Raw genomic sequence first — 12,111 nt, 5'->3', positions numbered from 1 at the left:
AGAGTCAGCCCTCCACATTTTGCCTTTTGTGATTTTGATTATTTGTGGATTTGATTAAAATGTTATCTCAAGGAATCACTAGGTCCTCCAATGTGATTCTATGGCCAACTGGAACATAAAGTATCACTAAAGTAAAAAAAGCACCACACATACAACAGCTGCTTGACACAATAGTTAACTGCACTCATATGTAAGGGAAGTATACCTAAGAGGATGAGAGTCACAGGGACAAAACAAAGAATGGCTGGTTCACTTTTGCTTTTGAGCATCCCAGAGGCTTTGATTTAACCACAAAATCATGGACTAGCTCAATGGTTCCCACCCTTTGGGCCTCCAGGTGTTTTGGACTTCAGCTCCCAGAAATCCCAGCCAGTACCAGCTGTTAGGAAATATTGGAGCAGGACTAGATTGTGGAAAAATGAATTTTTGGAGTATAATTTGTAGAATTCACCAATCAGAATGACCAGATCAGGAAAAGCTTCGACTTGATTGACCTTTAGCTAGCGCAACCACAGCAGTTTTTGACAATCCTATTCATCCTCAAACTCCCAGCTCCGAAACTGTTTCCTTTGGACCCAGCCCCTGGGACCCATGCCGCCAGGCAGGTCCCAGGTGCCTGGTATGTGCCGCTCCCTAGAGATCCCCACCCTGTCCTCATTGCCAAACTAATCAGTTTCTCCAAAGCAATTCTCCTGGGAAACCAGTATAAGCAAACACATTCACAAACTCATGCACAAAATTCCACTTGGATCAGCAGATCACAAGTCTAACAACACCTTGGCTCATGGTTTTGTCTAAGCAAATATCTCCAGTTTTGAAGGACTCGGTGCTCTACACACACACACAAAACACAGACACACTATAAAACAATGGTGTCAACAAAGGGCGAAAGGTCACACCGGGTGACTCCGTGGGTGGGGATGACACCAAAATGACTGTCTATAATGACTGTCCACTGTGGAGGATCTGTTGGAATCCCTTCTTCCTCCTACACGCTCTTTTCCAGTCATCCCTTCCACTCCTTCTTGACAGGAATAAATGCTCACAACAGCCAAGGAGCCTTATGGGCCAAGAGGAAAAAATTGTGATGGATTCCAGGAGACCTGGCTGCAAGCAGCATTGAGGACTTGGCAGGAAGAAGGGCCTACCCAACTTGAGGCAGATAATGATGGAGTCCATGTAGGAAATACAGCGATGGTGGTTCTGGAGGAGCGATTCGAGGTGAACCCATGAGTTATCGCACTGAGTGACACCAACTCTAGTGTTGACATTGCCCAAATGGTGTCCCTTAATCCAGCAGTTTTAAAACCACTTCAAACCTAGCCCAATTCTCTTGGGCAAGGATGATAAATGACTCAAAAACATGCTCCAGGGTGCTGTGTGCAAAGCATGTAGGTCAATGGGTAAGTTTCACAGATCTAGCTAACACCTCATGGATCCCTGACTTCTCTGCTGTGTGCCCTCAAATCATTTTTGACTTATGGCAAACCAATAAAAGGATTTTCTGAGGCTGAGTGCATGTGACTCGCCTGAGGTCACCCAGCAAGTTTCCAGGGCCAAACAAGGATTCAAACACTGGTCTCCAGAGCTGTAGTCCAATATGCAAACCACTACACTACACTGGATCCTTGAAACGTTTAATACCAGGCATGGGCAAACTTCAGCTCTCCCGGTGTTTTGAACGTCAACTCCCACAATTCTTAATAGCCAACCCGGAGGGCCGAAGTTTGCCCATGCCTGGTTTATACCATTGCAGAGATTCCACTGCAGAAACAGAGAAACCCCTGGATATATTTCCACCCAGAAATAATTCCCCATGGTTTAGGAATTAGACATTTATAGCTCTAACCCAAGGCTTTTCTCCACTCTCAGCCAGAGGAAGAAAAACAACTAGGAGCCTGGGCTCCCTGAGGAATATTGATCCATTAAACACCCACACATCTCTAGGCCAGCCATTCCTCTCCTTGGATTCCTTGCTTTGAACCTTCATGGTGTGTAAATATAATTCAAAGCAGTGGAGCTGGGTTGGCCAACAAATTCTGGGCCTCTCCTACAACCCGCCCTTCAATACTTTACACAATGAAAATTGCTCCACTATTTTCCCCAATGCTCTTTGCCCTCATTTGACACCAGCGGGAAGAGAACAATTCTCTCCTTCACGGCTGTTGTTGACTTGTGCATAGGAGCAAAGAGCAAAAGCTAGATATTGGAGAAGGATACTGCCTGGGACGGGTCATGTGTATGGGCTCTCTGTTGAAGTGAGGGGCACAGAAGGACACAATCTACCCCTATATACTTGTGTAATATAGCATCTAGAAATTTTAAATTCAACCCAAAAAGCCTATGCCAACTTATCAATGGGTATGTTAACTCTTATGAAAATAGAAGCACCAGTGCTTTGCTCTCTTCATTGAATGATTCTTGGCTTATTCATGAGTCCTACCAAAATCCATAATTTTGGCCCCCAAATCTGCCCTTGGCTTATACATGAGTATATATGGTAATTTTCTGAAAGTTGCAATTTTCATTTTTTTTTTAAAATAAGCAGGTGTCTAGACCTTATGGTTTCAAATATACCCCTTGAACAAGCAAGAGATATAGTGGGTTGCTGTGAGTTTTCCGGGCTGTATGGTCATGTTCCTGAAGCATTCTCTCCTGATGTTTCACCAACATCTATGGCAGGCATCCTCAGAGGTTGTGAGGTATATTGGAAACTAAAAAAGGGAGATTTATATATCTGTGGAAGGTCCAGAGTGGGAGAAAGAACTCTTGTCTGTTGGAGGAAAATGTGAATGTTGATTAGCATGTAATGGCCATGCAGCTTCAAGGCCTGGTTAATTCCTGCCTGGGGGAATCCTTTGTTGAGAGGTATTAGCTGGTCCTGATTGATTCACGTCTAGTTTTCTCCTGATTTCTTTATTTATTGTCCTGATTTTAGTGTTTTTAAATACTGGTATTAAAGAGATATAGTGCTTACCCAGTACAAGGAAGTTTGCTTATTTAAACAGATCCTTATTAAATTTACTCTGGCATTCACACCCACACAAGCACACAACAAGAGAGATCCATCACAACAATCCCAGGGGGGAGTTCATGGCCCACACAATGACCTTTGCTTGTTTATTGCCCCATATTTAGTAGTTGTCAGACATTATAAAGGATAGTCCTTGTTCAAAGGTTGGAAAGCTTGTTCCTTATAAGGTTGGCAGTTGTCCTTTAACGGAAGTCCCTTATTTGATGTTTGGGAACCATTTTTTACAGACTAAGCACAATGCTCCCTGCAAATCCCATTCTTTCGGGCCATTCATAAAGATAGAAACAAGTGCATCGTGTAATTTATGGATGGAGATAATATGCTGATGTTACAGAGAAACACGCAGCTAAGCTTGATATTTCATTAGAACATCATGATCCACACAATGACCTTTGTCTGTTTATTGCCCCATATTTGGCATTGCCTGATATTACAAGAGGTATTCCTTGTTTCAAGGTTGGAAAGCTTGCTCCTCAGAGGGATGGCAATTGTTTCTTATTAGAATTGAAGTCCCCGATTTGAGGGTTAGAAAGCTTTTCCTCTTTTCCTCTTTCTCTTTTTTCCCTACAGACAAAGCAAGATGCTCCCTGCAAATCCCATATTTTGGTCCATGGGCCATTCATATAGACAGAAGTGTGTATATGATGTAATTTACAGCGGAGGATAACAATGTTAAAGAAAAACACTTGGCTCTGTATTTCATCAGAATACAAACTTGCTAATAACTAGTTTCTGAGTGTCAAACTTGCATGTCAAAAATTTCAACTGTCCTGTATTGATGTTTTTAAAACCTAGCAACATTACTGATATTAGTAGTAGAGAATGCAAACCATAAGCCTTCTCAAGATATACTATAGACACAACACAATCCATAATCCAATGGCAACACACTTACTATGAACACATAAGGCCCAATGGCACTATGGCAGTCATGGGCAAACTTGGGCCCTCCGGGTGTTTTGGACTTCAACTCCCACAATTCCTAAGAGCCTATTGTGGGAGTTGAAATCCAAAACACCTGGAGGGCCCAAGTTTGCTCATGCCTGCACTATGGGAACCATGGAGCTCTCCTGATGCTTCTGGACTGCAATTCCCTCATCATTCATCTTGCTAGCTAGGGACTAAGACTGCTGGGAGTTGGAGTCTAACCATGTCTGGATAGCTATACACACATCAGACCTATCCAAGGGAGTGAATCTCAGGAAGCAGCAGTATTTGAGATACTAAAGCAGATATTGTATGTTCATCCAGATATTAGTGAAATACAACTCCCAGCATTTTTCACCACTATGGTTTGCTAGAACATGCAGTCTAACAACATCTGGAGGGCAATTCCTACCTCTGTCATAGAAAGCCTATAGAGGCAACATTGGGTGCAACCAAGATTCTGGTTATATCTAAACACTCTAAAGAAGTGAGTCTGAAGCTCTAATCATAGATCTAATGATCATCGATTCTGGGAGCTTCAGTCCCAAACACCTGGAAGACCAGAATTTGAAGAACACTGCTCTAAAGTATCTCCAGAACTGAGTTACTTCTTCAGAAGACCTTGACCAAGAAAAGAAGAACATTGAGGTAGGACATGTCCTAACAGTCACAAGCATTTGGATTTCAGGCTTTTAAGAAATCAATTTCAACAGCTAGGTTTGCAACAGATTCTGCCATCCGCTTTTACCCAATGGGCAATGGTTGCCTTAAAACTACGTTCATGGTAGCATTTACGCTTTCCCATATTTTACAAAAAGTATTAAAACTCCAAAGGACACATCAGATTCTAGATTAGAACTCCAAAACAAGTCCTGGATTCTAGATTAGAACTCCAAAGAACTCATTGCATTCCAGATCAGAACTCCAAAGAACCCTTGGGTTTCTAGATTGGAACCCCAAATAATTCCTGGGGAATTCTAGGAATTGCAATCCAAAGAATGACTGTTCCCAGGTGTTGCTCCCTCCCTCATTCAGGACAAGCCACAACCAGAAACTTGTTTATTTCTGGACAGTCAAGGGAGGAACCACTGTGTGCATGGGAAATGAGCACTAGCCTTAGAAGGAAAACCGGTTTATTAGTTGGCTCATGACAACACTTGAAGGAGAAACTTCCCAACTTCCTTCAGCTACAACTGCAAGCACATCACTGGGTCTAACTCTCTCCCTATTAACTCTCCATATTATTTCAGTCAAATCAAGTTGTCCATTGCACAAAGATGTTTCTCCATTATTTCTGAGATATGTGGAGAAGAATCCAAACATTTCATAGAATCATAGAATCATAAAGTTGAAAGAGACCTCATGGGCCATTCATTCCAACTCCCTGCCAAGAAGCAGGAAAACAGCATTCAGAGCACCCCAACAGATGGCCATACAGCTTCTGTTTAAAAGCCTCCAAAGAAGGAGCTTCCACCACACTCAGGGGCAGAGAGTTCCACTGCTGACCAACTTTCTCACACAATTAGAAAGTTTTTCCTAATGTTCAGGTGGAATCTCCTTTCCTGTAGCTTGAAGCCATTGTTCCACGTCCTAGTCTCCGGGGCAATGTTAAGAGGCACCAGGAAACCATATTCTGCCTCCCAATTCCTGCTATATAATAACTGTGATAGTCTCTAAATACTGAGAAAAACGCACTCTGCATATGATCAAATGGTATTTTCTTTGTTCTTTCATGATTCAAAAAAAGGCAACATTCCAGAAGGTGTCCACTCATACCCTGACCAGTCCCAAATAAACCTAAATTCCAAAAATGGCAACTTCCAGTTTGGTTCTGGGATATAAACATGGTGTCTTCACAGGGACTCAGGATGGTTTCTGGCTGCGAGTTAGACCTATAACTAGACTTTTTGTAATAAGAAGGGTTGAGAGGTGGCAAGGCATCAGAACAAGAGATTGTTTGGCGGGTCTCAAATTAATAAAATTACTTCTTAGTGAGCAAGCTTGCATGGTTGTAATTGCAACTTCACAATAAAACATTCAAAATCACTTAGCTTCACCACTGAGGATGGATTGGCACTGGACATATGTGTAGAAAACCTATACCAGAATAAGCATTTCTTATTATTCCTGGCCTGATCCACTGTTCGTTTGTTAATAACTTTATTTGTTCATGCACAAATATCCCAGACTTCCTCAAATAAGTCTCAGGTTCCCTTCTGCTTCATTTTGTCCTCACAACAACCCTGTGATGTAGGCTGGGTTGAGAACAGTGACTTGCTCACTTTCAGCAAGTGAATATATAAGGACTCAGTAAAGACTCAAGAGATTAATGATGTAGTGGTTTGATCATTATACTATGATTCTGGAGGTCTGAGTTTGAATCTCTACTCAGTCATAGAAACCCAATGGGTGACCATGGGCAGGTGATGCTCTCCCAGCCTCACAGGATGTCACTGGCAAATCTCTTTCTGAACAAATCTAACAACCTGGTGATATTGTTGCCTTAGGTCACCATGAGTTGGAAACGAGTTGAAGGCACACAATAGTTAACCTGGATCTCCTACATTCAATCCAACACAATAACATCAACAGCACAGTGACTTTCTTTTTGTGTTGTCAAAGGCTTTCATGGCCGGGATCACAGGGTTGTTGTATGTCTTTCGGGCTGTGTGGCCATGTTCCAGAAGCATTCTCTCCTGACGTTTCGCCCACATCTATGGCAGGCATCCTCAGAGGTTGTGAGGTATGGATAAACTAAGTAAGGGAAGGAAAGAATATATATATATCTGTGTAGAGTCCGGAGTGTGGCAAGAGACTTTCTTTTTGTTTACATATCTTCCTTTTGGGGGAATTTCAATATATATCCTACAGCATTCCTCCCAGTCTGCCTCCCCTCCAGGCATCCACTTGACTCAAAACCTGCTTTGCTTGAGGAAGATGCTTGCAATAGCATCCGATTGTGCCATTGCTAACCCCATTGCCACATTGCACACACAGCTATTTGTGGGGAAATGAGCAGGGGTTACTGGCTTTTGTGGTAATATATGCAAGGTTATACTCAACAACAACAACAAAAGAGCAGGAAGCCTTGCGTTGCCTCATGACTCCCTTCCCTGTGGCAAAAAAAAGAGAGGTTGTGATGAGCAAACACAAATATTGAATGCCTCACATCCGCGCCAGGAGAGGGCTTGCCATCCAGCATTTTCACAGTGTACTCTAGCAAAGCCAGCTGAGCAGATTCTCACTAGAACCAACGATAAAGGCACATTGTCTATTTTGCCAAGACTGGTACTCAAGCTTAGCGATGAATGGAGGCAAAATTCAAAACACATGCGCTTGGTTCCGGTTCAGTTGGAGCAACAACAAAATCTAACAAGAGGGGTACGTTTGTGAATTCATATCCAAGACCTCGATTCCTCAGAGCCTTTGTATCCCATGTAGCACATCGTTAGTGGGCCGGAGTGATACTGTATAGTGGTTTGAACATTTGGACTAGGGCTCTGGAGGGCAGAATACGAATCCCCTCTCGCCCACAGAAACCATTGGGTGACCTTGGGCATGTCATGCTCTCAGCCACAGAGGAAGGCAAAGTCCCTCTGAAGAAATCCTGCCATGATAGGTCATCATACATTGTAAACGACTTGGAAGACACACAACAGCCAAAATATTGTTAGACTGACAAAGTGGTAAAAAACTCAAAGCTTATCTACACCATTACGGGCTAAAATTCAAGTGATAAAGATTTAAATCATCACTGGCCCATGAAACTCATTGTTTCATGCATCAGTGGGGTATTATTCTCTCCCAGCCTGACTTACAGGGTTGTTGTGAAGACCAAATAGGTCAGTGGTTCCCAACCTATGGGTGCCCAGGTGTTTTGGCCTACAACTCCCAGGAATCCCAGCCAGTTTACCAGCTGTATGGCCCCACTGTCCAAAATTCTCGAGGCAAAGGTCCTCCTCACCTAACTGAGACCAACTCTTGAACCCAAGGACTGGATGTGAGGCCTTCAACATGCCAAGCATCTGCTCTGCTCCCAAACCTTGGGCCCTCTCTGCAAAACACTCAGCAGCTCAGCCACAAACACCATGCTCAATACAAACCTGAATGAGAACTCTGTCTCCTAGTATGGAACACAATTCCACTGCCAGTCTTTGCTCAACTACTTTGTCCCAACTCTGATAAAGAAGTCACAGCACTTTGCTGATTGTTATGGAACTGCCTTTCTTAGCGACAAGAAATCAAATAAAGAGGCCCTGAGTTTCAAGAAGTGCAAACAAGCTTGCAAGGAAGGAAAGTAGAAGGGAATATCTGTGTTGGCATATTCAAAGAGAAGAGGGAAACCACGGTTGCGTCTATACTGTAGAATTAATGCAGGTTGACAGCACTTGAAATGCCATGGAATCGTGCGTGTTGTGCTTTTACAAGATCCTTGCCTTCTTTGCCTCACCAAACAACAGTGTAGATCAGGCATGGACAAACTTGGCCCCTCCAGGTGTTTGGGACTACAACTCCCACAATTCCTAACAACCTATAGGCTGTTAGGAATTGTAGGAGTTGAAGTCCAAAACACCTGGAGGGCCAAGGTTTGCCCATGTCTGATGTAGCTGCACTTTGGGTCTGATTTGGGAGGTCCATGTTTTCCAAGGCGGCAAAGTTTGATAACCCCCAAGAAACATATGATGACTTCATATTATAATTGCTAGCAGCAACTTGGGGTGCATCTACACAGTAGAACTCATGCAGCTTAACACCACTTTAACTGCAATGGCTCAATGCTATGGGACCATGGGAGATGCAGTTTGGTGAGACACAAGCACTTTTTGGTGGAGAAGACTAAAGACTTTGTACACATCCAGCTCCCATGATTCCATAGGCCAGAGCCATGGCCGTTCAAGTGGTGCTGAGATGCATTCATTCTACAGTGTAGGTCAGGCATGGGCAAACTGTGGCCCTCCAGGTGTTTCGGACTTCAACTCCCACAATTCCTAACAGATGGAGGGAAATCATAGTCCTCTATTTTGGTTTGGTCAGGCTGATAGTCTGTTAGGAATTGTGAGAGCTGAAGTCCAAAACACCCAGAGGGCTGAAGTTTTCCCATGCCTGGTGTAGATGCACCCAGGAAGAAGTTGAAATGTAGCAGGACCGGCTGCAGAAACGCAGAACAAGGGTGGTGAGAGAACTCCTACAACTCCAGAACCTTTCTCTGGGCCAGAGCGTGGATGATAGGTTGTGCAGTTGCGGACCAGGGCCTTGTAAGGAAGCAAGAAGGGGGGTTCTTGGAAACTGGAGGGAAGTGGGTTGTGGGTCACACAAGGTAACAACCCTTTGGCACAGCCGAGGATTGGACTAGATGGCCTTTGGGATATTTTCTTACAACAGCTCCATGCTCATTGGACTTTTCAATGTGACAGCTTAAAAAACCAATGTGATTCTAGATCAGTGGTTCCCAACCTGTGGTCTGTGGACCAGCAGTGGTCCGTAAAAACTAAAATATGGTTGGCAGCCTCATCGTAACTACTACAGATAATAACACAGCCCAACCTATATTTATTTCTTGGTGTCTTCGTTTTTTAGGCCTGTTCCTGGGGTTATTTGGTATGCTAAATCAGAAAATTGCATTGGATAGATCACATCAGCTCTAGGGTTGTTGTATGTTTTCAGGGCTGTATGGCCATGTTCTAGAAGTATTCTCTCCTGATGTTTCGCCCACATCTATGGCAGGCATTCTCAGAGGCTTTAGATTTATAAATATGGTTTTCTGTGAGTGAGCAGTTGGCGACTACTGGATGGCATATGTTCTGTATCAGAAACTAGAGCTGATGTGGTCTATCCAATCAGCACCCCAAATAACCAAATCAAACCTAAAGTTGACCAAAAACTGATTCATAACCCTTTTGGTACTAATGTTGGAGAGTGTTTTCTGGTCAAAGGGGTCCCTGGTCAAAAAAAGGTTGGGAACCACTGTTCTAGACTGTATCCATAGGAGTAGAGTGTCTATGGAGGGGAATCATGGTCTCACTCTCTTCTGCTTTGGTCAGGCCTCACCTGGAATAATACTGTGTCCACCTCTGGGCACCACAATGAACAAACAGGGGGACCAAACCATCAATCCCGATGAGGAGCTGGGTTAGGGTTAGATTAAAGAGAAAGCGGAGCGGGAACCCAATAGCCATGTCTAAATATAGGAAATATTGGGGAAGGATGCCCCATTGAGGAGTGGGGCTAGTTTGCTTTCTTCAAGGGACACAATGGGCCATGGATTCTGAGGGATGCCGGGAGAACTCCTTGGCCATCTGTCGGGAGGGCTTGGGTGGTGTTCTCCTCCAATGGGCTGGGCTGGATGGCCCCGGGGGTGGTGGGGGTCTCTAACTCACCGTGGGTGTAGATGTTGCCCAGTTCGTTGTGCAGGTAGAAGAGGCTGCGGAGGCACCCGGACCCGGAGCTGACCGGCCGGTATCCGGTGAGCACGAAGCGGTTGAACTGGAGGTGAGGGGGGGAGCTGGCCCAGTCCAGGAGCCGGGGCCCCCCCAAGAAGGCCATGGCCGGGCTCCCCCCCCGGGGTCAGCTGCTGCTGCTCCGCATCCCCTTCGCCTTCATCCTCCGCCTTCCTCTTCCCCCTGCCGTCGCTGCTGCTGCTGCTGATGCTCCTGCTGCTGCAGCTCCTCCGCGGGCTTTCCCCTCCAGCACCCCTCCTCTCCTCCCTCCTCCCCTCCCTCCCCTCCCTGCCCAAGAGCTGAGCTCACAATCTCGCCCCGCCCACCGCCCTCATTAGCATAATATATGACAGTGTCACCCCTCTCCTTCCCCATCCCTGCGCCCGCCTTCCCCACAAGCCTCGCCCACTCCCCGCCCTCATTTGAATAAATCCCTGTCGCCCTCTCCTTCTCCCCTCAAGCCCCGCCCTCGCCTCCTCTTCATTTGCATAAATCCCTGTCACCCTCTCCGTTTCTCCCCTCCCCTCAAGCACCGCCCACTCTCCTAACCTCATTTGCATAAACCCCTGTCACAGTGTCACCCTCTCCTTTCCTCCCCTTACCCATTAGCCCCACCCACTCCTCCAGCGCCTATTAGCATAAATCCCTGTCACGGTGTCAATCTTTCCAACCCCGCCCACTCCCCTACCTTCATTTGCATAAATCCCTGTCACAGCGTCGCCCTCTCCTTTACTCCTTTCCCCATTAGACCCGCCCACTCCTCCAGCGCCTATTTGCATAAATCCCTGTCACAGTGTCACCCTCTCTTAGCCATAAGGCCCGCCTATGTCTGCTCTGCTCATTTGCATAAATCTTTCCCCCCCCCCCGCCCCCCCGCCCCGCAAAATCTTTCTCCGGACCCGTTCTGGATACTGGAACAGTGTGTCTAATTAAGCCACGCCCTCCTCGGACTCCATTGGCCAACGCAACGTTCTATTATTAGCATAAAAGCCCAAAAGTCCCGCCCACAATGTTGGGTGTGAATAGAGCCCGCGCCGGTGATTTGCATAACCCGAGCAGGCCACGCCCTCTCAACCCCTGCCTTCCCTCATCGCGGCGGTGGACTAGGCCCAGGTTTCAATGCAAGCGGAAGACGCCTCCTATCGGTAGGAGGGCGGGTTGGGAAATAGCAAAGTTCCCAACCCAATCTGTCTATACCAGGCATGGCCAAACTTGGGCCCTCCTGGTGTTTTGGACTTCAACTCCCACAATGCCTGACCTCAGGCCCCTTCCTTTCCCCTCTCAGCCGCTTAAGCGGGAGCTGTATCCTGGGAGCTGTAGTTGACCTAGGATTTCATAGCATTCACCCATGTGGTATCAAACTGCATTAATTTGATAGTGTAGATGCACCCTAAGCTACCTTCGTCCATTGGAGAGATAAAGAAAAGGTTTCTTCGCCTTATTCATAGATTAAGCCACTTTGAGTGGGTTGGGATCTTTGCACCAATATTTGCACCTTCTGAAATTGCACCCTTTCATTTATATCCCGATGAGTAATAATTCCCCAGGCTAATTTCCTAATCATCCAGGCTATTTTCACATTCATAAGGAATGCAGTAGGTGCCTCCTTATCTATGTAGAACATAAGGAAACCTAGTGGATGATTGATCATTATGACACATTTATTCTTTGTAGCGCTTCATTAAGACAAATGCTGGTTTCTGCCTTCAGGAT

The 12,111-nt window shown here is 45.4% G+C and overlaps 1 protein-coding gene across 1 annotated transcript in view; it reads right to left on the bottom strand.

Moving 5' to 3' along the window:
• The window catches only part of paqr4 (progestin and adipoQ receptor family member 4), a 29,641-nt gene extending 18,967 nt beyond the window's left edge, over positions 1 to 10,674 (bottom strand). Inside the window, exon 1 of the mRNA XM_003225223.4 lies at positions 10,339 to 10,674. Coding sequence (XP_003225271.1) covers positions 10,339 to 10,504 — 166 coding nt within the window. The 5' untranslated portion in view covers positions 10,505 to 10,674. The remainder of the gene's footprint in view (positions 1 to 10,338) is intronic.
• Between the last annotated feature and the right edge of the window lie 1,437 nt (positions 10,675 to 12,111).

Source organism: Anolis carolinensis, chromosome 6 (assembly GCF_035594765.1).
Source record: "Anolis carolinensis isolate JA03-04 chromosome 6, rAnoCar3.1.pri, whole genome shotgun sequence".
NCBI lineage: Eukaryota > Metazoa > Chordata > Lepidosauria > Squamata > Dactyloidae > Anolis > Anolis carolinensis.
This window is presented reverse-complemented; position numbering and strand designations above follow the sequence as displayed.